Source organism: Hyperolius riggenbachi, chromosome 5 (assembly GCF_040937935.1).
Source record: "Hyperolius riggenbachi isolate aHypRig1 chromosome 5, aHypRig1.pri, whole genome shotgun sequence".
In the NCBI taxonomy this organism is placed as follows: domain Eukaryota; kingdom Metazoa; phylum Chordata; class Amphibia; order Anura; family Hyperoliidae; genus Hyperolius; species Hyperolius riggenbachi.
In genome coordinates this window covers 1,483,347-1,509,308 of record NC_090650.1, presented here as the reverse complement: position 1 = coordinate 1,509,308, position 25,962 = coordinate 1,483,347, and the positions used below count along the sequence as shown (strand labels likewise).

Genomic DNA, 25,962 nt, shown 5'->3' with positions numbered 1-25,962 from the left:
TAAAGTCTTCTCATGGGAAAGGGGGATATCAGCTACTGATTGGGATGAAATTCAATCCTTGGTTACGGTTTCTCTTTAAAGGCCGATTCCTTAAAGGGAACCTAAACAGAGAAGGATATGGACTTTCCTTTTACAATAATGCCAGATGCCTGAATCGCCTGCTGATCCTGTGTCTCTAATACTTACAGCCACAGCCCCTGAACAAGCATGCAGATCAGGTGCTCTGACTGAAGTCAGACTGGATTAGCTGCATGCTTGTTTCAGGTCTGTGATTCAGACACTACTGCGGCCAGAGAGATCAGCAGGACTGCCAGGTAACTGGTATTGTGTAAAAGGAAACATTCATATCACTCTCAGTTAAGGTTCCCTTTAAAAGCTGCTAACAGAGATAGAGGAAGTTTATTATGCCCTTCTAAAAAGACCCCCCAGAAGAGAATGTACAAGCATTTTACTCATTCACCAATGTATGAGCAGATAAAGAGCGCAATCTATAATAATTGGTGGATTATAAAGCAGGAGAGATTCTTATGCTATTCTATACTGGGGGCACCTATAGCAGCTTCCTATACTGAGGCCAACTTTAGGGGGGGGGGGCATAACAAGCTAGAAGGGGTGGAGACTGGCATAACAAGCTAAAAGGGGTGGAGACTGGCATAACAAGCTAATAGGGGTGGAGACTGGCATAACAAGCTAGAAGGGGTGGAGACTGGCATAACAAGCTAGAAGGGGTGGAGACTGGCATAACAAGCTAGAAGGGGTGGAGACTGGCATAACAAGCTAGAAGGGGGTGGAGACTGGCATAACAAGCTAGAAGGGGGTGGAGACTGGCATAACAAGCTAGAAGAGGGTGGAGACTGGCATAACAAGCTAGAAGAGGGTGGAGACTGGCATAACAAGCTAGAAGGGGGTGGAGACTGGCATAACAAGCTAGAAGAGGGTGGAGACTGGCATAACAAGCTAGAAGAGGGTGGAGACTGGCATAACAAGCTAGGAGGGGTGGAGACTGGCATAACAAGCTAAAAGAGGGTGGAGACTGGCATAACAAGCTAATAGGGGTGGAGACTGGCATAACAAGCTAGAAGGGGTGGAGACTGGCATAACAAGCTAGAAGGGGTGGAGACTGGCATAACAAGCTAGAAGGGGTGGAGACTGGCATAACAAGCTAGAAGGGGTGGAGACTGGCATAACAAGCTAGAAGGGGGTGGAGACTGGCATAACAAGCTAGAAGGGGGTGGAGACTGGCATAACAAGCTAGAAGAGGGTGGAGACTGGCATAACAAGCTAGAAGAGGGTGGAGACTGGCATAACAAGCTAGAAGGGGGTGGAGACTGGCATAACAAGCTAGAAGAGGGTGGAGACTGGCATAACAAGCTAGAAGAGGGTGGAGACTGGCATAACAAGCTAGGAGGGGTGGAGACTGGCATAACAAGCTAAAAGAGGGTGGAGACTGGCATAACAAGCTAATAGGGGTGGAGACTGGCATAACAAGCTAGACGGGGTGGAGACTGGCATAACAAGCTAGAAGGGGTGGAGACTGGCATAACAAGCTAGAAGGGGTGGAGACTGGCATAACAAGCTAGAAGGGGTGGAGACTGGCATAACAAGCTCTTATAAAGAGAAAGCTTTTGGATTTCTCATTTTTAAGCTAGAGGCCCTTTGGGGCTAAATGAGAGGAACAATCATTCCGTGTTTAGCTGATCTATAACTTATAATGTATTCAGTTTGAATGTATTTTTAATGTACATTTTTAAATGCCCTCTTTCTGGAACTTACATGTAGCTGCAGAATGCTGCCCCGCCCCATTCTCCCTGCCAATAAGAGGACTGACAAGGACGGCCGCTGTGCAGGAAGGTTCTGGAACTTACATGTAGCTGCAGAATGCTGCCCCGCCCCATTCTCACAGCCAATAGGAGGACTGACAAGGACGGCCACTGTGCAGGAAGGTTCTGGAACTTACATGTAGCTGCAGAATGCTGCCCCGCCCCATTCTCACAGCCAATAGGAGGACTGACAAGGACGGTCGCTGTGCAGGAAGGTTCTGGAACTTACATGTAGCTGCAGCATGCGGCCCCGCCCCATTCTCCCGGCCAATAGGAGGACTGACAAGGACGGCCGCTGTGCAGGAAGGTTCTGGAACTTACATGTAGCTGCAGAATGCTGCCCCGCCCCATTCTCACAGCCAATAAGAGGACTGACAAGGACGGCTGCTGTGCAGGAAGGTTCTGGAACTTACATGTAGCTGCAGCATGCTGCCCCGCCCCATTCTCCCTGCCAATAAGAGGACTGACAAGGACGGCCGCTGTGCAGGAAGGTTCTGGAACTTACATGTAGCTGCAGCATGCTGCCCCGCCCCATTCTCCCAGCCAATAGGAGGACTGACAAGGACGGCCACTGTGCAGGAAGGTTCTGGAACTTACATGTAGCTGCAGCATGCTGCCCCGCCCCATTCTCCCAGCCAATAAGAGGACTGACAAGGACGGCCGCTGTGCAGGAAGGTTCTGGAACTTACATGTAGCTGCAGCATGCTGCCCCGCCCCATTCTCCCAGCCAATAGGACGACTGACAAGGACGGCCACTGTGCAGGAAGGTTCTGGAACTTACATGTAGCTGCAGCATGCTGCCCCGCCCCATTCTCCCAGCCAATAGGAGGACTGACAAGGACGGCCACTGTGCAGGAAGGTTCTGGAACTTACATGTAGCTGCAGCATGCTGCCCCGCCCCATTCTCCCGGCCAATAAGAGGACTGACAAGGATGGCCACTGTGCAGGAAGGTTCTGGAACATGCATGTAGCTGCAGAATGCTGCCCCGCCCCATTCTCCCGGCCAATATTAGGACTGACAAGGACGGCCACTGTGCAGGAAGGTTCTGGAACTTACATGTAGCTGCAGCATGCTGCCCCGCCCCATTCTCCCGGCCAATAGGAGGACTGACAAGGACGGCCACTGTGCAGGAAGGTTCTGGAACTTACATGTAGCTGCAGAATGCTGCCCCGCCCCATTCTCCCGGCCAATAGGAGGACTGACAAGGACGGCCACTGTGCAGGAAGGTTCTGGAACTTACATGTAGCTGCAGCATGCTGCCCCGCCCCATTCTCCCAGCCAATAGGAGGACTGACAAGGACGGCCTCTGTGCAGGAAGGTTCTGGAACTTGCATGTAGCTGCAGAATGCTGCCCCGCCCTATTCTCCCGGCCAATAAGAGGACTGACAAGGACGGCCACTGTGCAGGAAGGTTCTGGAACTTACATGTAGCTGCAGAATGCTGCCCCGCCCCATTCTCCCGGCCAATAGGAGGACTGACAAGGACGGTCGCTGTGCCGGAAGGTTCTGTAACTTACATGTAGCTGCAGCATGCTGCCCCGCCCCATTCTCCCAGCCAATAGGAGGACTGACAAGGACGGCCTCTGTGCAGGAAGGTTCTGGAACTTGCATGTAGCTGCAGAATGCTGCCCCGCCCTATTCTCCCGGCCAATAATAGGGCTGACAAGGACGGCCGCTGTGCAGGAAGGTTCTGGAACTTACATGTAGCTGCAGCATGCTGCCCCGCCCCATTCTCCCGGCCAATAAGAGGACTGACAAGGACGGCCGCTGTGCAGGAAGGTTCTGGAACTTACATGTAGCTGCAGCATGCTGCCCCGCCCCATTCTCCCGGCCAATAAGAGGACTGACAAGGACGGCCGCTGTGCAGGAAGGTTCTGGAACTTACATGTAGCTGCAGCATGCTGCCCCGCCCCATTCTCCCAGCCAATAGGAGGACTGACAAGGACGGCCGCTGTGCAGGAAGGTTCTGGAACTTACATGTAGCTGCAGCATGCTGCCCCGCCCCATTCTCCCAGCCAATAATAGGGCTGACAAGGACGGCCACTGTGCAGGAAGGTTCTGGAACTTACATGTAGCTGCAGAATGCTGCCCCGCCCCATTCTCCCGGCCAATAGGAGGACTGACAAGGACGGCCGCTGTGCAGGAAGGTTCTGGAACTTACATGTAGCTGCAGAATGCTGCCCCGCCCCATTCTCCCAGCCAATAGGAGGACTGACAAGGACGGCCGCTGTGCAGGAAGGTTCTGGAACTTACATGTAGCTGCAGCATGCTGCCCCGCCCCATTCTCCCGGCCAATAGGAGGACTGACAAGGACGGCCACTGTGCAGGAAGGTTCTGGAACTTACATGTAGCTGCAGCATGCGGCCCCGCCCCATTCTCCCGGCCAATAGGAGGACTGACAAGGACGGCCGCTGTGCAGGAAGGTTCTGGAACTTACATGTAGCTGCAGCATGCTGCCCCGCCCCATTCTCCCGGCCAATAGGAGGACTGACAAGGACGGCCACTGTGCAGGAAGTTTCTGGAACTTACATGTAGCTGCAGCATGCTGCCCCGCCCCATTCTCCCAGCCAATAACAGGACTGACAAGGATGGCCACTGTGCAGGAAGGTTCTGGAACTTACATGTAGCTGCAGCATGCTGCCCCGCCCCATTCTCCCAGCCAATAAGAGGACGGACAAGGACGGCCGCTGTGCAGGAAGGTTCTGGAACTTACATGCAGCTGCAGCATGCTGCCCCGCCCCATTCTCCCAGCCAATAAGAGGACTGACAAGGACGGCCGCTGTGCAGGAAGTTTCTGGAACTTACATGTAGCTGCAGCATGCTGCGCTGCCCCATTCTCCCAGCCAATAGGAGGACTGACAAGGACGGCCACTGTGCAGGAAGGTTCTGGAACTTACATGTAGCTGCAGAATGCTGCCCCACCCCATTCTCCCAGCCAATAGGAGGACTGACAAGGACGGCCACTGTGCAGAAAGGTTCTGGAACTTACATGTAGCTGCAGCATGCTGCCCCGCCCCATTCTCCCAGCCAATAGGAGGACTGACAAGGACGGCCACTGTGCAGGAAGGTTCTGGAACTTACATGTAGCTGCAGCATGCTGCCCCGCCCCATTCTCCCGGCCAATAAGAGGACTGACAAGGACGGCCGCTGTGCAGGAAGTTTCTGGAACTTACATGTAGCTGCAGAATGCTGCCCCACCCCATTCTCCCAGCCAATAGGAGGACTGACAAGGACGGCCGCTGTGCAGGAAGGTTCTGGAACTTACATGTAGCTGCAGCATGCTGCCCTGCCCCATTCTCCCGGCCAATAAGAGGACTGACAAGGACGGCCGCTGTGCAGGAAGGTTCTGGAACTTACATGTAGCTGCAGCATGCTGCCCCGCCCCATTCTCCCGGCCAATAAGAGGACTGACAAGGACGGCCACTGTGCAGGAAGGTTCTGGAACTTACATGTAGCTGCAGCATGCTGCCCCGCCCCATTCTCCCAGCCAATAGGAGGACTGACAAGGACGGCCACTGTGCAGGAAGGTTCTGGAACTTACATGTAGCTGCAGCATGCTGCCCCGCCCCATTCTCCCGGCCAATAAGAGGACTGACAAGGACGGCCGCTGTGCAGGAAGTTTCTGGAACTTACATGTAGCTGCAGAATGCTGCCCCACCCCATTCTCCCAGCCAATAGGAGGACTGACAAGGACGGCCGCTGTGCAGGAAGGTTCTGGAACTTACATGTAGCTGCAGCATGCTGCCCTGCCCCATTCTCCCGGCCAATAAGAGGACTGACAAGGACGGCCGCTGTGCAGGAAGGTTCTGGAACTTACATGTAGCTGCAGCATGCTGCCCCGCCCCATTCTCCCGGCCAATAAGAGGACTGACAAGGACGGCCACTGTGCAGGAAGGTTCTGGAACTTACATGTAGCTGCAGCATGCTGCCCCGCCCCATTCTCCCAGCCAATAGGAGGACTGACAAGGACGGCCGCTGTGCAGGAAGGTTCTGGAACTTACATGTAGCTGCAGAATGCTGAAGCTGGACTTGACCGGACACAGTTCCCAGGTCTCATTCTCCAGAAACATCCGCAGTTCTTCCAGACGTGTCCTGAAAGGCGATGAGAAGACGCAATTAATTAAGGAGTGAGATGACAATGAAGACAGAAAACATTGTGAGAGTTCATAATAGCATGACACGAGGGGCTCGGCCTCGGAGGAGCGCAGTATGAATTAATGATGGGCTCCATGGCGATGAGAATCCGTGGCAGCCGAGGCGGAGGAGTGCTGGGCGAGTTAAACGCTACAAAGCATCAATCCGTCTCTCACTTCACCCCATCCGGCAGCAAATCACAATTCATTAATCTTCCCGCTGCGCGTTTCTGAGAGACGTTCAGAAAATTCTGATTAAGCCGGCTTACTCTAATGCGCTGACAAACGTAACCGAGATAATATATTGCCAATTACTACAGCGCTAAACTGGAACCGCCACTCCGAGGACTAGACAATCATTAATTGCTGCAATATGCCAAGCGCTCCAAAACAGCGTCCATCGTACAGCGCTCTGAGGATGACCCACACTGTGCAAGAAATATCTGTACAACAGAGATCATCACTACACAAACCAATGTGTGGAGCATCTCATGAATAACTACAGGTCAAAAAATACATTTACTTTATACATCATCCCTTCTGGAAAAGGTTTCCCTTCTGAGGAGAAGTCTTTGGAAGTCACCCGTCCCTCCCCCCCACCTATACACAGGGATGGGCTGTACAGTCCAGGAGGACTCGAATTCGGCATTCTAATGAAGTCTAATGACTTCAGGTGTGACAACGGGCAGCAAGGGGGTTAACTTACCCAGAAGTATTTGGGACGTCTGCGTTCCATTACGCGTCATAGGTGTAATGAAAGACGCGTTGCGTTACTCACTACCGCACGTCCTCTTTCAAGCCGGAAGGTAACTATTTATGTCCTTTTTGTTTTCTTTTGTCAATTTAAAGTTTATTGAAACATTTTGTGAGAAAATACAAAACATGCGATAGAAGATGAGATGTTATCTACATGAAAACCAAAATTAGCTTACCTGGTAATGCTGTTTTTAATAACCCTCCAGGACAGGTGCTACATATGAGGTGTTATAGTTTTTGAGATATGGGCCCGCCCCCAACAGGAAACACATCAAACTAGCCCTCTATAACTTCCACCTCTAGCCTCTACCTGCCAGTATGTTCCAATTAACTGTTCCGATAGAATGCCTCACATATTACATAAATACATGCTTATACTTAACTCCACATCGTACATGTTTACAACATATAGTTTTTCGTATGCACGTAAGTTCTTCTAGGGTGGGTCACCTGTCCTGGAGGGTTATTAAAAACAGCATTACCAGGTAAGCTAATTTTGGTTTTTTCAAATAACCCTCCAGGACAGGTGCTACATATGAGATGATATGCAATAAGCAACACTAACCTTAGGGAGGGATCACAGCTTGAAGAACTTTCCTTCCAAAAGTCTGTTCTTCCGCTGATAGTAGATCCAGCCTGTAGTGTCTAATGAAGGTGTTCGCCGTCTTCCAGGTTGCCGCCTTGCAGATGTCAGTCGCTGTAGCTCCAGCTCTGTAAGCCCAGGAAGTTGCAACTGACCTAGTTGAGTGTGCTGTTATTTCTTTTGGACCGGGCACTCCTTTAAGTCTATATGCTTCATAAATGCAGGCTTTAATCCATCTTGCTATAGAGGCTTTAGACATGCTCTTCCCTTTTGTTGCACCCGAAAAATTAACAAATAATGTTGTAGATTTTCTAAACTCTTTTACTCTATCTAAATAAAATAATAAACATCTTCTGACGTCTAACTTATGCCATCTAATTTCTCTAGGATCAGTGGCATTTTTACAAAAGGATGGTAAAACAATCTCCTGCATCCTATTGGATAAGGTAGCAACCTTCGGCAAGAATTCACTTGCTGTCTTCAGGACTACTCTATCATGAAAAATGGAACAAAACGGTTCAACAGAACTTAGAGCTTCCAGCTCACTTATCCTCCTTGCTGAGGTAATAGCCACTAAAAAAATGGTCTTCATTGTTAACAATCGTAATGGAATTTCGTTCAATGGTTCAAAATCCTCACTCATCAAACTGTTTAAAACTAAAGTCAAATCCCAACTTGGATATGAACGTTTGATTACCGGCCGAGACCGTTCTACTGATTTCAAAAATCGGATAACTAAGGGTTCCAAGGCTAACCTCCTATTCAGAAAAAACTGACAGGGCTGCAACCTGCACTTTCAATGTACTCAATGCCAGCTTCTTGTCAATCCCATCTTGCAAGAATTCTAGTACTGTAGCCAGTCTATTTGATTTCAGACCTGACTCCCTTTTCCATTTAGAAAAGGTCTTCCAATATTTTAGGTAGATTGCCCTTGTAACACTCTTCCTACTGTTTAATATCGTCTTTGTCACTCTGTCAGATAGTCCCCTTCTTTTCAGGATTTGCCCTTCAGAAACCACGCTGTCAGCTGAAGATTGGGAATCTGAATCCATTCGCCTTCTTTTCTGAGGAGGTTGTGCCTGTCTCTCAACTGGATCGGTTTGTCCACTAACATTGATTTTAACATTGGGAACCAGAGTCGTTTTGGCCAATTGGGTGCAATCAGTATCAGATACATTGCAGTTGATCTCAGCTTCTGCATAACTATTGATAATAGAGGGATTGGAGGGAACGCATAGGCGATCTGAAAGTCCCATGTTTGTGCCAACGCATCTACCCCTAAAGCTCCTCTTGGGTCTAATGAGAAGAAATGGTTGCAGTGGGTGTTCTCCCAATTGGCGAACAGATCTATCTGCGGATGGCCCCATCTTTGTGTCAATTCCCTGAATATGTCTGGATTTAAACTTAGTTCCGAATTGGACAATTTTCCTCTGCTTAACAGATCCGCCATGGTATTTAGGGATCCCTTGAGGTGTACTGCTGAAATTGACTGAAGATTTTGCTCCCCCCAATCTAATATCTCCAGTACTAGTCTCAACAGCCGTTCTGACCTTGTTCCACCTTGCTTGTTCAGATACATAACCACTGTAATGTTGTCCGATCGGATCTGAATATGGTGGCCTCTTATCCTGTCTGCTGCTTGAGTCAATGCTCTTTTTACCGCCAGTAATTCTCGATAGTTTGAAGACTGAACTATCACTTCTCTTGGCCAAGTGCCCTGTAAATAAATGCCTTCTATGTGAGCCCCCCATCCTGTGAGGCTGGCATCTGTCGTTAGGACCTTCGTTACTGGACATCTCCATAAGCGACCCTGTATTAGATTGGGCTCTTGAATCCACCAATCCAAGGATTGTTTTATCTTTTCTGGTATGTATAGGGTCTGATCTAGGGCTGACTGATCTCCCTTCCAATTCTGCAGAAGCCACTGCTGTAGAGGTCTTATATGTTTTAGCGCCCAATATACCGCTGGGGCTGTGGAGGTTAAAAACCCCAACAGCCTCATGACTTGCCTGGCTGTCGTAGTTGCTTCCTTCTGACACTGCAGCACCATTGTCTGGAGCTTTAATGTCTTGTCCCCAGGGAGGAACAATCTCTGGACCACCGAGTCTACCCTGAATCCCAGAAACTGAATCTCTTGTGTTGGAAATAGGAATGATTTTTGAAAATTTACTAACCACCCCGTCTGTTCCAAAAGTTGTATCACAATATTCTTGTGCCGCTCCAGATCTTGTATACTGTCGGCTACAACTAATAAATCGTCTAGATAAGGGAATATAAGAATACCCTCCAGATGTAGAGCTCCCACAATTTCTGCCATCACCTTTGTAAAAATTCTGGGAGCTGAAGAGATTCCGAATGGAAGTCAGCAAAATTGAAAATGTTCTGGGCCTGAAACTGTCATTACACTGAAACGAAGAAAAGCTTGAGATTCTTTCCTTATTGGGATATGCCAGTAAGCATCTGTTAGATCTATATTGATCATAAAACAATCTGGGGATAGAAGGTTCCGCATCGTAAACACTGTTTCCATTCGAAATCTTTCGTACTTTATATAAGGATTCAGAGGTTTGAGGTTCAATATCAGCCGATATTTCCCCGTGGGTTTCTTTACTAGAAATATTTTTGAATAAAACCCTTGTTTCTCCTGAGCAGGTGGAACTCTGCATACTACATCTCGTGAGAGCATGTCCTGTACTATTTCCTGCATGGCCCCCCTTTCCTCTGGTAATTTTGGGGCTAAAGTCATTATAAATCGTTTGGGAGGATTTCTTGAAAACTGAATCTTGTATCCATTCTCTATTAGGTCTAAAATGAATTTGTTCTTTGTCATTTCTTTCCAACCTAATAGGAACTTCTTTAACCTTCCCCCCACCTTGTTGGCGTCATGGTTTACTTTTATTTTCCGTTGATGTAAACAACGGATTTCTCTTGGTAAATCCCCTATTGCCTGTCCAGGGTTTACGCCTCTGTTGTTCTCTACTCTGTGTCTGCCTCTTCCGAAAAAACGGTTTCTTTTTTGCTTCAAACTTCCTTTTTTTCGGAAAAGTTGCCTTTTTACTAGCTGTACGCTCCAATACTTCCTGGAGCTGTGGGCCGAACAGTAAATCACCTGAAAAAGGAAGAGTACAAGCTCTAGATTTGGATGCTTGACTACCATCCCATGTTTTTATCCATAAATTTCTACGAGCACTATTTATCAGTGCGGTGGATTTAGCCGTGATTCTTAAAGATTCTGAGGCTGCATCAATGACGTAGTCATTACCCCCCTCTACTACATCAAGTTTGGGGCATGACTCCCATAATTTAGCGTCCTCCTCTGAGAAAGGAAATCGCCTTTTAAAACCTCTTGAGATAAACAATCTCTTATCCGGGTCTTTCCATTGTAACATAATCAGATTCTTCATTGAACTATGAAACGGAAAACAGAGTTGCTCTGAGGGTTCCATACCCGTGTATAACTTATCGTGTAAAGACTTTTCAGATGTTTTCTTTTGTGGAATGTCAAGAGTTGAATAAATTGCCTTAAGTAACTCTTCAGTTTCCTCAGAGGCAAACTTAAATTTAGATGATTTAAAAGCGTCTTCCGCTTCCTCTTGTTCTGATAGTCCCTCTGAAGATCTGGATTCCAGATCCCCAGTTTCCTGGTGACTATCCTCTTCTTCAGAAGAATAAATTATTCTAGGTGTTTTTCCTAAAGCCTTCTTAGGCTTAACTGACTGAGCCGACTGCTGCCCCTGTGCTGAGGTAGTCGGCAAGCTTTCTCTGAAGGCCTTAAAGGTCTCCACCATCTCTTGACGCATAGTGAACATAAAGTCTTTACATGAAGCAGTATTATCTTCATTGATAATGCTTGATATACACTTTTGACAGGAAGCTTTTGGCCAGTGCAGTTGTAAGGGTTTATTACACAGAATGCAACTCCTGGGCCTATCAGAGCTATCAGACTCCATAGCCTCCTAGAAACATACAAAATAACATAATCAATATGTCATACTGATATTCCTTTCATACCAATTAATATGCAAGCAGATGTTGGTAATCCAAAGAAAAACTAGGCATAGTATGTTTCCACCTATTAGTAAAATACCTCTTTTTTTTTTTTTTTTTTTTTTTCAACAACAGGTATCAATGTGAAATTATATAGACCCTGTGTAAAGTAAATGTTGCTTAAAGCAACGCTAATCCAATTACTGTTAATAATAGTGACAAGCTTTTATCTTTATCATGAAAATAAGCATTGCCATATACCATAAATTATAGCACAAACCAACGATAATATGCTATATAATAGTCAGCCTTGTTGATACCATGTGGCCTAAGTTAATAATCATCATAAAATATTAAACTGTAGCCACCACTATGTACTCAGACCTTACTGATCAGACTGCGGCCTTAGTGAATTACTGCATTACCACCATTCAGCAGACCTCATGGATCAGTATGCGGCCAAACAGATTTCAGACCTTCGCAGATCAGACGGGCGACTGTCCTCCGACACTGCCCCACTTACCCGATCTGCTGTCTTCTGCTTTGCGTCCATCTCCTTCACCATCCCCAACGCGTGTGAAGGTTTGAACGCCGCGGCATCTAAACAGGCGCTCGAACCGGAACTGGAAATGACGCCACCGGACGTGACGTCCTACTCAGGGCGGAAGTACTGTACGGAGAGCGCCAATGCCCTAGCCTCCGCTTGGACCTGCTGCCCCGCACTCCGCTTCCTCCAAGAGACCACCATTACGCCTCCGCTTGGCACTGTCCCCTCCGTCGCGCGTATGGCCTCCGCCTTAGCTGCCTCCAATGCCGCTCCTCTGGATACCGCTGCACCTGCCGGATTTAGCCAAAGGAATCCACCAGCCTGTGGATAAAAGGTAACCTCCAGAACCCCACCAGGATAGGGCTACCCAAACTAGTTCTCCATGGCCTCAGCACTGCCTGGCTGCTGACCACTCCACTAGCTAGAGAGCTAGGTGTTCCCCGGAACAGGAAACACAAAGAACTGGCAGGTAGAGGTTAGAGGTGGAAGTTATAGAGGGCTAGTTTGATGTGTTTCCTGTTGGGGGCGGGCCCATATCTCAAAAACTATAACACCTCATATGTAGCACCTGTCCTGGAGGGTTATTTGAAAAATATAGCTGAAACCTATCTATGACATATGTATGGGAGGATATACACTAGTGTGTAGAAGGACATTATGAATAAGGGGTAATAACACCTCCCTAGAATGTCATTACTGTGGTCAGTTGTAGGAGAAGGTATTTGATTTGACAATACAGGAGACCTCATGCTGGGGTCTGACTTGACGTCAGCTCTGCACTATCGACAGGCAATGCCATCATGTGTCGGGTAGTACAGATTTGGTGTGTTTTCTGAGAAGAGTTAATTGATTGGTAGACCTAGAGGTGAGATGGTTTGGTTAAAAGGAATCACCAGCAGTGCCAGGAGGGCAGGTGTTCCTAGGTATAACGAACTAGGTGAGGTTATCAAATCCGCATATATCTTGCGCAGCTGAACACAGAACGTAACATGGTGATATTAAACCACTAGAACAAAGAAAAGAACACAAAAGGTGTAGCATACTCTTGATATCCTGAACAGAAACTAGAGGGTATGTAAATAGTCTCGTCCATCTGTTTCAGATATCGGGTTCTGCTTTATTCAGTAACCTTTAGGGTTTAACACCAATAGGTGCAAATGGATTATTTTGGGATTGGTTGGATCTTATGGAAGTGGGACTCCATTTCTTGTAGATATTCCAGATTCATTTTGAGTTTTAGAGAATTTGGGAGATCATCGGTACCCCAGTTGCTGACTATTGCCTGTCTGGTTATGATTAGAATTTGGGAAATTGTGCCTCTATATTGGGTTGGGAATTGGCCAACACCAATGTGAAGGACTGCCATTTGAGGCTTAAGGTCTATTTGGAGTGTAGTTGTTTCTTGAATTAGCTGTGAGGCTAGGTTCTACAAAGACTGGACTCGGGGGCATTCCCACAATATGTGAAACAAGGTTGCTTGTTGGTGGCATCCTCTCCAACACAGTGGAGATTTGTCCGAGGAAGTGTGCCAAGCGGAGTATAGTACCATTTCATAACTAATGTTTGCAAAGTTTCCCAGTAAGTAATACATTTGGTGTGAGTTTTTATAAAAGTAAAGGCCTCTATTAGTTGTTGATGTGTTGTGATAGGAGAGTTGCAATCAGAAGTCCAACTTCGAATATATTTATTAATGAAGAGAACTCTTCGTGATATTAATACTTTGTACCATATCTTGGTTGCTCCTTTTGACTGGGATTTGGATTGAAGCTGAATAGCTATTTGTCTAGAAAGTTGGACAGGGATAATGTTGGTTTCTTTTATTAAGTGGGCAATTTGGGTATAAGTGAATTTTTCTGAATCTGGGATATCACATTTCTTTAGTAATTATTTGGAGATAAAGAGGTCATTAATACATTTTATTCCTGCTGCTATCCATTTTGAGAGGTTTAGGTCCTGCGATCATAAGAAAGAGTACTTTGATGTTGAGCCTAAAGAGGAACTCCAGTGAAAATAATGTAATAAAAAAAGTGCTTCATTTTTACAATAATTACGTATAAATGATTTAGTCAGTGTTTGCACATTGTAAAATCTTTCCTCTCCCCGATTTACATTCTGACATTTATTACATGGTGACATTTTTACTGTGGGCAGGTTATGTAGCTGTTTCTAGCTGTTCTGGCTGTTCAAGACAGCTGTAAACAGCCATTTCCTTTCTGTGAGCCTTGTTACATTGTGGCAGTTTGCCCAGAGTACCGCGGTACTCAGAGCTTCTTGTGGGAGGGGTTTCAGCACAAAATCAGTCATACAGCGCCCCCTGATGGTCTGTTTGTGAAATGCAATAGATTTGTCATGTAAAAGGGGGTATCAGCTACTGATTGGGATAAAGTTTAATTCTTGGTCGGAGTTTCTCTTTAATTGTAATCGGGTCTGTATCAAGTGGCACATATTGTTTAAAATGTTCCCATGCTAAAATGGAACTTTGGATCGTTGGACAAGATTGTTTAGGGATTTTATGATCTAAGAATATAGAAGGTATTAGCCATTCTAGAGATATACCAGTTATGTGTTTTGTATCCAAGATTTAGTTGGGTTATCTGACCACCAGGATTTTGATACCTCTAGTAAGGTAGCATAAAAATAGGACTCAAGGCAAGGGAGGCCAAATCCACCTAAAGCTTTTGGTATTTGGAGAGTTTCAGAGGAAATTCTAGGTTTACGGCCTTTCCAAACAAATTTTGCTATTATCGTTTTCAAGTTTTGTAATCATTTTTTCCGGAGTGGGATATTTACAGTCCGAAATAAATATAGGCTTTTGGGAAGGATTTGCATTTTTAAAGCAGCAACTCTGCCAGCCCAGGATATTTCATATTGTGAGATTTTTGAGAGGTCACCCGGGAGTTTGTTCAGTAGGGGTAGGTAGGTTTGTATAGGTCTTTAGGGTTTGACGGGAGGTTTATCTCTAAGTAGGGGATATGTGTTTTTGCCCAGGTGAATGGGAATCTTCCTTCTAATTTGTTCTGAATGTCTGTAGGTATATGAATGCCCAATATTGTAGATTTGCTTTCGTTGATTTTATACATAGATGCGTTGGAAAATTGCAATATAGTAGATGTTATTTCTTTAAGGGATTGTTCTGGGTTTGAAACTGAGATTATCACATCGTCTGCAAATAAAGCAATTGTGAACAATTGTCTACCGACTTCTATCCCTTTAATAAGTAGGTTGGAGCGAATTGCCTCTGCAAAACTTTCCATCACTAATACGAAGATCAGGGGGGACAGTGGGCATCCCAGTCTCGTGCCGTTGGTGATTAAAAAAGGGTTTTGAGAGAAAGTTAGACACATTCACCTGGGCACAAGGATATGTACAGTATATAAAGCCATTATGGCGGATTTGATATTCTCTACAATTCCAAATTTAGAAAGGACAGCATCTAAAAAACCCAGTGGACCCTATCAAAAGCCTTCTCTGCATCTTATGCTGAATACACACGATGAGTTTTTGCGTTCGTTTTGATTATTTGCAACATGCTCGATTCGGATTTCAATCGTTTTTGCCGTCGATTTGCATGTTAATGATGCCAAATCGACGGCAAAAACGATCTAAATCCGAATCGAGCATGTTGCAAATAATCGAATTGAACCTTTTTGCATAAATTTATTGCAAAGGGTCTGCATCTTGGGTACCAGAGAGTCTCTGAAGGTTTTACAATACTCATTAGTGAGTCCATCTGGTCCTGGAGCTTTGTTTAATTTTGAGGACAGAATGTATTTATTTATTTCTGAGTTAGATATCGGGAGGTTGAGGTTGGCTAAATCTGTTTCAGAGAGTCTGGGTAGAGATATTTTATCAAGAAAGGCAGAAATAATATTATTAGGTTGGAAGGTTAGGGGATCTTCTTTTAGAGTATAAAGTGATTGGTAGAATTCACTGAAAATGTGTTATTTGTTGTGGGTTTATGTCGTTTTTATGGTTGGCTGGGTGAGTAATGTTATGGATTTGGGCCTTAGCTTGTCTATTTTTTAATCGTTTTGCTAATAAGGGGCCAGCTTTGTTACTCTGTGAGTAAAATAGTCTCTTAGATTGGCGTATCTTAAAGGCGTAGTCTTGAGATAAGAGTAATCTTAGATCATGTGCTCAATTATGCCGCCCACTCGTCCCAGTGCGCGCCTGGATCGATTCCCACTCGTCCCTGCGGGCGCTTCTGTAATCTTCTGCTCGTTTCCCATTCTCCTGCCCGCGGTATCGAGCGCAGAATCGATCCGGCGGGTGATCCGACACGTCGGAATTTATCAATCGAGCGTTCCCCAGAAATGTAACGTCTATTCCCACCATCAGAGTGAAAAGGTCTCTTGCTAGATGAGTAGCTTGATGAGATAAGGGGAACTGTTTTTCCAAAGCCTGTATTTTGCTACATAGGTCGTCTAGTTTTTTGTTTTTTTTTCGTCTTTGATGCGCTCCCATTTTATTGAATTAATATACCCCTTACTACCGCTTTGTGAACTCCCCAGATAGAAGTAATAATTGAATTCCTCATTAATTAGGGAAACATTTTCAGGAGAGGATAAGAGTGAATTGTTTAGTCGCCATAGTCCTTTTCCTGAAAGTGGAGAGTGTAACTTGAGGACTATAGAGACCGGGGCATGGTCGGACCATGATATTACTCCTAGATCTGCTTTAATAATTCTCTGGAGAGCAAATTTGTTTAGAAGAAAAGAATTCATTCTTGAAAGGGAGCCGTGCACTAGAGATTGAAAGGTAAAATCTTTTTCTGTGCTGTGTAAGGCTCTCCAAGGATCGAACAGTTGCTCTTGATGTAATAGATTTTGGATAGTTGTAGGTTTATAGGTTTTATCTGAGACATGATCTAGCGTGGGGGATGCACATACATTAACATCGCCCCCTATCACCAGCGTACCTCTTTGGTGTTTTTTTTTTACTGTTTTTAGTATGTAACGAATGAAAGACCGTTGGCCTGTATTTGGTTCATATACATTAAGTAGAGTAAAAGTTTCAGCATTAATTGTACAAATCACAATCAAAAATCTACCTCGTGGGTTAGAAATAGATTCTAAAACTACAGCAGAAAGGCGATTATGAAATGCTACTGAAACACCTCTTTTTTTTTTGCATTGAATATTCAGGAGGAAGTCTTTGGGAGAGCAACGTGGAACTTTACCCTCTAGGAAGTGGGTTTCCTGTGCAAACAGGATATCTGCATTATTTCTGGTGACCTCTTTCCACAGAGCATGTATTTTTTGTGGAGAATGTAGTCCTTTGGTGTTAATGGAAAGGATCTTAATGCTCATTGAACTAAGTACCAGAGACAGTCCATAATGGCAGCGCGTTATTTAGTCGAGACCATAGATTTTAGATACAAGGTACATCAAGATATGCAGTAAAATCAGCTGTTAACATCAACAAAATCATACAATGAATAAACAACGTGAGAAATCTAGAAAAACGGCGAGCAATGACCGCGATAATAGCGGAGGCAAAGAGACTACTTTCCTCTCTTGGGAGAAGCCTCTGATCACTTAGGTAAGAGTCAGACAGTTCTGTCCGTATGAGATCAGGAGAGCAGAATCTTTACCAGCTTAGGTAGCTGGTTGTCAGTCCATCGGCAATTTGTTTGTCGTTTAAGGTTTGGAGGTAGATCTTTCGGAGGATTTATCCTCAGGTCTAATGTTCCACTGACCTAGAAGGCGTGGCCCTGTTTCTGGGGATGTGATGATGTGAGTAGAGCCTCCTCTGTTGACGATCAACTTAGTGGGGAATTTATATTGAATCTGATGGCTTCTGAGGGCTCTGGTAACTGGTTGTAATGCTTTACGGAATTGGAGGGAGCATTGTGTAAGATCCGGAAACAGTAGCACTTTAGTAAAGGGCTCAGGTAGCGTGCTGATTTTTCTCAAAGCACCAAGAAGTAGATCTTTGGTCTCATAGTTGTGTATTTTTGCAAGCACATCCCTTGGGATAGTATCAGGTAGAGATTTTGGTTTGGGGATTCTAGAATAGTCGCGTGGTCATTTAGTTCAGGAGCGATAGTTTTCATCAATTTAGTCAGGTAAGGCTTTAGATCAGAGGAGCTTACAGTTTCAGGGATCCCCCTAAATTTGATGTTATAGCATCTGCTGCGGTCCTCTAAGTCAGCCAGGTTCATTTTGACCCATTTATTTTCTGACTCTTGGGCTTCTAGGGTGTCAACCATGTTGTTGTGCTCTGTTGTCAGTGCACTGAGCCTGTCTTCATTCAGTGAGACTCTTTCCCCTAGGGAAATCTCTGCAGGTTTGTGGAGAAGTGTCTCATATTGATAATAAGGGATTACTGTAAGGAGAGGAGCATGTCTTTGAGGTAAGTTTGTGTGACTGCTTGTTGTAGAGGGGATGTTGGCCATCTGATGTGCTGGGTCCGCAGGGTTAGCCTCCTCTCCTTCCTCTGTGTCACAGACCTGCGAGCTGGCCTGGGGATTGGAGAGCCTGGGCTTCGATTTCTGCAGGCTGCTGGTGGATGGGGAGTGAATCTCCGGTGATGAGTCACCCTGGAGGGCTGGTAAGAATGGTGCGGGCTGCTGGTGGATGGGGAGTGAATCTCCGGTGATGAGTCACCCTGGAGGCCTGGTAAGAATGGTGCGGGCTGCTGGTGGATGGGGAGTGAATCTCCGGTGATGAGTCACCCTGGAGGGCTGGTAGGAGGGGTGCGGGCTGCTGGTGGATGGGGAGTGAATCTCCGGTGATGAGTCACCCTGGAGGGCTGGTAAGAATGGTGCGGGCTGCTGGTGGATGGGGAGTGAATCTCCGGTGATGAGTCACCCTGGAGGCCTGGTAAGAATGGTGCGGGCTGCTGGTGGATGGGGAGTGAATCTCCGGTGAGGAGTCACCCTGGAGGGCTGGTAGGAGGGGTGCGGGCTGCTGGTGGATGGGGAGTGAATCTCCGGTGAGGAGTCACCCTGGAGGGCTGGTAGGAGGGGTGCGGGCTGCTGGTGGATGGGGAGTGAATCTCCGGTGAGGAGTCACCCTGGAGGGCTGGTAGGAGGGGTGCGGGCTGCTGGTGGATGGGGAGTGAATCTCCGGTGAGCAGTCACCCTGGAGGGCTGGTAAGAATGGTGCGGGCTGCTGGTGGATGGGGAATGAATCTCCGGTGATGAGTCACCCTGGAGGGCTGGTAGGAGGGGTGCGGGCTGCTGGTGGATGGGGAATGAATCTCCGGTGATGAGTCACCCTGGAGGGCTGGTAGGAGTGGTGCGGGCTGCTGGTGGATGGGGAGTGAATCTCCGGTGAGGAGTCACCCTGGAGGGCTGGTAGGAGGGGTGCGGGCTGCTGGTGGATGGGGAGTGAATCTCCGGTGAGGAGTCACCCTGGAGGGCTGGTAGGAGGGGTGCGGGCTGCTGGTGGATGGGGAGTGAATCTCCGGTGAGGAGTCACCCTGGAGGGCTGGTAGGAATGGTGCAGGCTGCTGGTGGATGGGGAGTGAATCTCCGGTGATGAGTCACCCTGGAGGGCTGGTAGGAGTGGTGCGGGCTGCTGGTGGATGGGGAGTGAATCTCCGGTGAGGAGTCACCCTGGAGGGCTGGTAGGAATGGTGCGGGCTGCTGGTGGATGGGGAGTGAATCTCCGGTGAGGAGTCACCCTGGAGGGCTGGTAGGAATGGTGCCGGGAGTGGAGGGAATTCATCTTGATTAGGCTGTTGATCCGCTGTAGCCACTTGTGTCCCCGCTGTGTGCTGAGTGCCGCCGCCATCTTGGCCTTGCTTGACTGAGTGTGATCCCCACTGTGGGAAGAATTCAGTCAGTTTCTGGGGTTTCGGGTCCCCTTCTTCCTCTATTTTGAGGTCTCTGGGTCGATCTCCATGTTTGCTTCTTGTGGGGTATATGGACTTCGCCGTGAGCTGCCGCTTTGAGCCGTTTAGCAGAGCTGGGAAAGAGGGGAAAGAGGAGCTCTCAGTCTATGCGACCCTACAGGATGGCCGCTGGACACGCTCCCCCCCCCCCCCCCCCATTTATGTACCTTTTTGTTAAAGAGGAACTGTCGCGAAAATCTTAAAATTTAAAACACATACAAATAAGAAGTACATTTCTTTCAGAGTAAAATGAGCCATACATTACTTTTCTCCTCCTATGTTGTGGTCACTCACAGTAAGTAGTAGAAATCTGACATTACTGACAGGTTTTGGGCTAATCCATCTCTTCATGGGGGATTCTCAGCATGGCCGTTATTCTTTTTAAAGACATTCCCTGAAAAAGATTTATACAAAGATGCTGGCAGGCCTCCCTGCTCACTGCACACTATTTTGGCAGTTGGGCGGAGCAACCGCCATTCACTAAGTGCTTTTAAAAATAAAGAAGACCTTGAGAACTCCCTATGAGAAGATGGGCTAGTCCAAAATCTGTCAGATCAGATTTCTACTACTTACAGTAAGTGACAGCCACATAGGAGAAAAGTAATTTATGACTCATTTTACTCTGAGAGAAATGCACTTATTTGTATGTGTTTTACATTTTAAGATTTTTGCAACAGTTCCTCTTTAAAGAGAACCCAAGGTGGGTTTGAAAAATGCCATTAGGACACAGAGGCTGGTTCTGCATACTATCGCCAGCCTCTGTGTCTGTACTGTGCCCCCCCTGCGCTCTACTGTCCCCCATAAAATTAAACGCCTTGCTAGCGACATGCAGCTTGTCACTAGCAGGCTGTTTACCTTTGTGCTGCCCGTCACCGCTGCTCCCCCGCCTCCTCTATAGCGCCACTCCCACCTGCGTCCCTTCCCTCCAATCAGCTTACAGAGGCGGGGAGGGAAGGGACGCAGGCAGGGAGCAGCGATATAGAGGAGGAGGGGGAGCGGCGGTGACATGCAGCTTGTCACTAGCAGGCTGTTTACCTTTGGGCTGCTTGTCACCGCTGCTCCCCCGCCTCCTCTATAGCGCCGCTCCCGCCTGCGTCCCTTCCCTCCAATCAGCTTACAGAGGCGGGGAGGGAAGGGACGCAGGCAGGGAGCAGCGATATAGAGGAGGAGGGGGAGCGGCGGTGACATGCAGCTTGTCACTAACAGGCTGTTTACCTTTGGGCTGCCAGTCACCGCTGCTCCCCCGCCTCCTCTATAGCGCCGCTCCTGCCTGCGTCCCTTCCCTCCAATCAGCTTCCAGAGGCGGGGAGGGAAGGGACGCAGGCAGGGAGCAGCGATATAGAGGAGGAGGGGGAGCGGCGGTGACATGCAGCTTGTCACTAGCAGGCTGTTTACCTTTGTGTTGCCACTCACCGCCGCTCCCCCGCCTCCTCTATAGCGCCGCTCCTGCCTGCGTCCCTTCCCTCCAATCAGCTTCCAGAGGCGGGGAGGGAAGGGACGCAGGCAGGGAGCAGCGATATAGAGGAGGAGGGGGAGCAGCGGTGACATGCAGCTTGTCACTAGCAGGCTGTTTACCTTTGTGCTGCCACTCACCGCCGCTCCCCTGCCTCCTCTATAGCACGACTCAGGCAGGGGACACAGGCAGGGGAGCGGCGCTATAGAGGAGGCGGAGGTGCGGCGGTGAGTGGCAGCACAAAGGTAAACAGCCAGCTAGCGACAAGCTGCATGTTGCTAGCAAGGCGTTTTATTTTATGGGGGACAGCAGAGCGCAGGGAGGGGGGCTGGGGGGGGGGGGGCACAGTACAGGCACAGAGGCTGGCGATAGTATGCAGAACCAGCCTCTGTGTCCTAATGGCATTCTTCAAACCCACCTCGGGTTCTCTTTAAATGTCTTTTCTTTTACCCCAGGATCCTCCTACTCGACTTTAGTTCAGCGTTCAACACCATCAGCCCCCATATACTTCAGGAGAACCTGGCCACGCTAGAGGTCCATCCAACCCTGCGCCTGTGGATCACGGACTTCCTCAGTAACAGATCCCAGGCTGTCAAGCTAGGCCCTATCCTCTCAAAACCAAGGATCACCAACACAGGGGCCCCTCAGGGATGTGTACTGTCGCCTTTCTTATTCTCCCTGTACACGAACAACTGCAGATCCACGTCAGACTCTGTTCAAGTGATCAAGTTAGCTGACGACACCACCATAGTGGGCCTCATTACCAAACATGAAGAGCAGGAGTACCGCCTACTTCTGCTGCTGTAAACATTCCTGGTTAGGAAAGAAAAAAATAACCAGCAATACATTAAGTAGAGTTAGATAAGAACAAATACAGGTAATCCCTGGAGTCGGTCTGACAGCTGGAGGGGAGGGGGAGAAGAAACTAGCAAAGCTGATATTCCATACTGAAGTCACAAATACTGTCTGCTCTCTATTGTAAAGTCCTGGTGATTCTCATAACAGCTTGTATATCCATCATACAGAGGACAGGATCATGAGGTGACAGCAGATGCACCAGGAAGTGAGAGAGATGCAAGGATTGGGGAACTCTGTGTACTGTAAATATCTGGCATTTCTCACAGAAGCTTGTATGTCCATCATACAGAGGACAGGATCATGAGGTGACAGAAGCTTGTATGTCCATCATACAGAGGACATGATCATGAGGTGACAAGCAGCTTGTATGTCCATCATACAGAGGACAGGATCATGAGGTGACAGCAGCTTGTATGTCCATCATACAGAGGACAGGATCATGAGGTGACAGCAGCTTGTATGTCCATCATACAGAGGACAGGATCATGAGGTGACAGCAGCTTGTATGTCCATCATACAGAGGACAGGATCATGAGGTGACAGCAGCTTGTATATCCATCATACAGAGGACAGGATCATGAGGTGACAGCAGCTTGTATGTCCATCATACAGAGGACAGGATCATGAGGTGACAGCAGCTTGTATGTCCATCATACAGAGGACAGGATCATGAGGTGACAGCAGCTTGTATGTCCATCATACAGAGGACAGGATCATGAGGTGACAGCAGGTTGTATATCCATCATACAGAGGAGAGGATCATGAGGTGACAGCAGCTTGTATGTCCATCATACAGAGGACAGGATCATGAGGTGACAAGCAGCTTGTATGTCCATCATACAGAGGATAGGATCATGAGGTGAAGGCAGCTTGTATGTCCATCATACAGAGGACAGGATCATGCGGTGAAAGCAGCTTGTATGTCCATCATACAGAGGACAGGATCATGAGGTGAAGGCAGCTTGTATGTCCATCATACAGAGGACAGGATCATGAGGTGACAGCAGGTTGTATGTCCATCATACAGAGGACAGGATCATGAGGTGACAGCAGCTTGTATATCCATCATACAGAGGACAGGATCATGAGGTGACAGCAGGTTGTATGTCCATCATACAGAGGACAGGATCATGAGGTGACAGCAGGTTGTATATCCATCATACAGAGGACATGATTCATGAGGTGACAGCAGCTTGTATATCCATCATACAGAGGACAGGATCATGAGGTGACAGCAGGTTGTATGTCCATCATACAGAGGACAGGATCATGAGGTGACAGCAGGTTGTATATCCATCATACAGAGGACATGATTCATGAGGTGACAGCAGCTTGTATGTCCATCATACAGAGGACAGGATCATGAGGCGACAGCAGCTTGTATGTCCATCCTACAGAGGACAGGATCATGAGATGACAAGCAGCTTGTACGTCCATCATACAGAGGACAGGATCATGAGGTGACAGCAGCTTGTATGTCCATCATACAGAGGACAGGATCATGAGGTGACAGCAGCTTGTATGTCCATCCTACAGAGGACAGGATCATGAGATGACAAGCAGCTTGTACGTCCATCATACAGAGGACAGGATCATGAGGTGACAGCAGCTTGTATGTCCATCATACAGAGGACAGGATCATGAGGTGACAGCAGCTTGTATGTCCATCATACAGAGGACAGGATCATGAGGTGACAGCAGGTTGTATATCCATCATACAGAGGAGAGGATCATGAGGTGACAGCAGATGCACCAGGAAGTGAGAGAGATGCAAGGATTGGGGAACTCTGTGTACTGTAAATCTCCGGTATTTATCACAGCAGCTTGTATGTCCATCATACAGAGGACAGGATCATGAGGTGACAAGCAGCTTGTATGTCCATCATACAGAGGACAGGATCATGAGATGACAAGCAGCTTGTATGTCCATCATACAGAGGACAGGATCATGAGATGACAAGCAGCTTGTATGTCCATCATACATAGAACAGGATCATGAGATGACAAGCAGCTTGTATGTCCATCATACAGAGGACAGGATCATGAGGTTACAGCAGCTTGTATGTCCAGCATACAGAGGACAGGATCATGAGGTGACAGCAGCTTGTATGTCCATCATACAGAGGACATGATCATGAGGTGGCAGAAGTTTGTATATCCATCATACAGAGGACAGGATCATGAGGTGACAGCAGATGCACCAGGAAGTGAGAGAGATGCAAGGATTGGGGAACTCTGTGTACTGTAAATCTCTGGTATTCATCACAGCAGCTTGTATGTCCATCATACAGAGGACAGGATCATGAGGTGACAGCAGCTTGTATGTCCATCATACAGAGGACAGGATCATGAGATGACAAGCAGCTTGTATGTCCATCATACAGAGGACAGGATCATGAGCTTACAGCAGCTTGTATGTCCAGCATACAGAGGACAGGATCATGAGGTGACAAGCAGCTTGTATGTCCATCATACAGAGAACAGGATCATGAGGTGACAGCAGCTTGTATGTCCATCATACAGAGGACAGGATCATGAGGTGACAGCAGCTTGTATGTCCATCATAGAGAGGACAGGATCATGAGGTGACAGCAGCTTGTATGTCCATCATAGAGAGGACAGGATCATGAGGTGACAGCAGCTTGTATGTCCATCATACAGAGGACAGGATCATGAGATGACAAGCAGCTTGTACGTCCATCATACAGAGGACAGGATCATGAGGTGAAGGCAGCTTGTATGTCCATCATACAGAGGACAGGATCATGAGATGACAAGCAGCTTGTATGTCCATCATACAGAGGACAGGATCATGAGGTGACAGCAGCTTGTATGTCCATCATACAGAGGACAGGATCATGAGGTGACAGCAGGTTGTATGTCCATCATAGAGAGGACAGGATCATGAGGTGACAAGCAGCTTGTATGTCCATCATACAGAGAACAGGATCATGAGGTGACAAGCAGCTTGTATGTCCATCATACAGAGGACAGGATCATGAGATGACAAGCAGCTTGTATGTCCATCATACAGAGGACAGGATCATGAGGTGAAGGCAGCTTGTATGTCCATCATACAGAGGACAGGATCATGAGGTGACAAGCAGCTTGTATGTCCATCATACAGAGGACAGGATCATGAGGTTACAGCAGCTTGTATGTCCAGCATACAGAGGACAGGATCATGAGGTGACAGCAGCTTGTATGTCCATCCTACAGAGGACAGGATCATGAGATGACAAGCAGCTTGTACGTCCATCATACAGAGGACAGGATCATGAGATGACAAGCAGCTTGTATGTCCAGCATACAGAGGACAGGATCATGAGGTGACAGCAGCTTGTATGTCCATCATACAGAGGACAGGATCATGAGGTGACAGCAGCTTGTATGTCCATCATACAGAGGATAGGATCATGAGATGACAAGCAGCTTGTATGTCCAGCATACAGAAGACAGGATCATGAGGTGACAGCAGCTTGTATGTCCATCATACAGAGGATAGGATCATGAGGTGACAAGCAGCTTGTATGTCCATCATACAGAGGACAGGATCATGAGGTGACAAGCAGCTTGTATGTCCATCATACAGAGGACAGGATCATGAGGTGACAGCAGCTTGTATGTCCATCATACAGAGGATAGGATCATGAGGTGAAGGCAGCTTGTATGTCCATCATACAGAGGACAGGATCATGAGGTGACAGCAGGTTGTATGTCCATCATACAGAGGACAGGATCATAAGGTGAAGGCAGCTTGTATGTCCATCATACAGAGGACTTGATTCATTTGGTGACAGCAGCTTGTATGTCCATAATACAGAGGACAGGATCATGAGGTGACAGCAGCTTGTATATCCATCATACAGAGGACAGGATCATGAGGTGACAGCAGCTTGTATATCCATCATACAGAGGACAGGATCATGAGGTGACAGCAGCTTGTATATCCATCATACAGAGGACAGGATCATGAGGTGACAAGC

The 25,962-nt window shown here is 47.3% G+C and overlaps 1 protein-coding gene across 2 annotated transcripts in view; it reads right to left on the bottom strand.

The window, feature by feature from the left end:
* The window catches only part of VPS50 (VPS50 subunit of EARP/GARPII complex), a 330,838-nt gene that overhangs the window by 54,085 nt on the left and 250,791 nt on the right, over positions 1-25,962 (bottom strand). For both annotated transcript variants that reach the window (XM_068238471.1, XM_068238472.1), the window contains one exon: positions 5,822-5,912. In XM_068238471.1, coding sequence (XP_068094572.1) covers positions 5,822-5,912 — 91 coding nt within the window. The remainder of the gene's footprint in view (positions 1-5,821; positions 5,913-25,962) is intronic.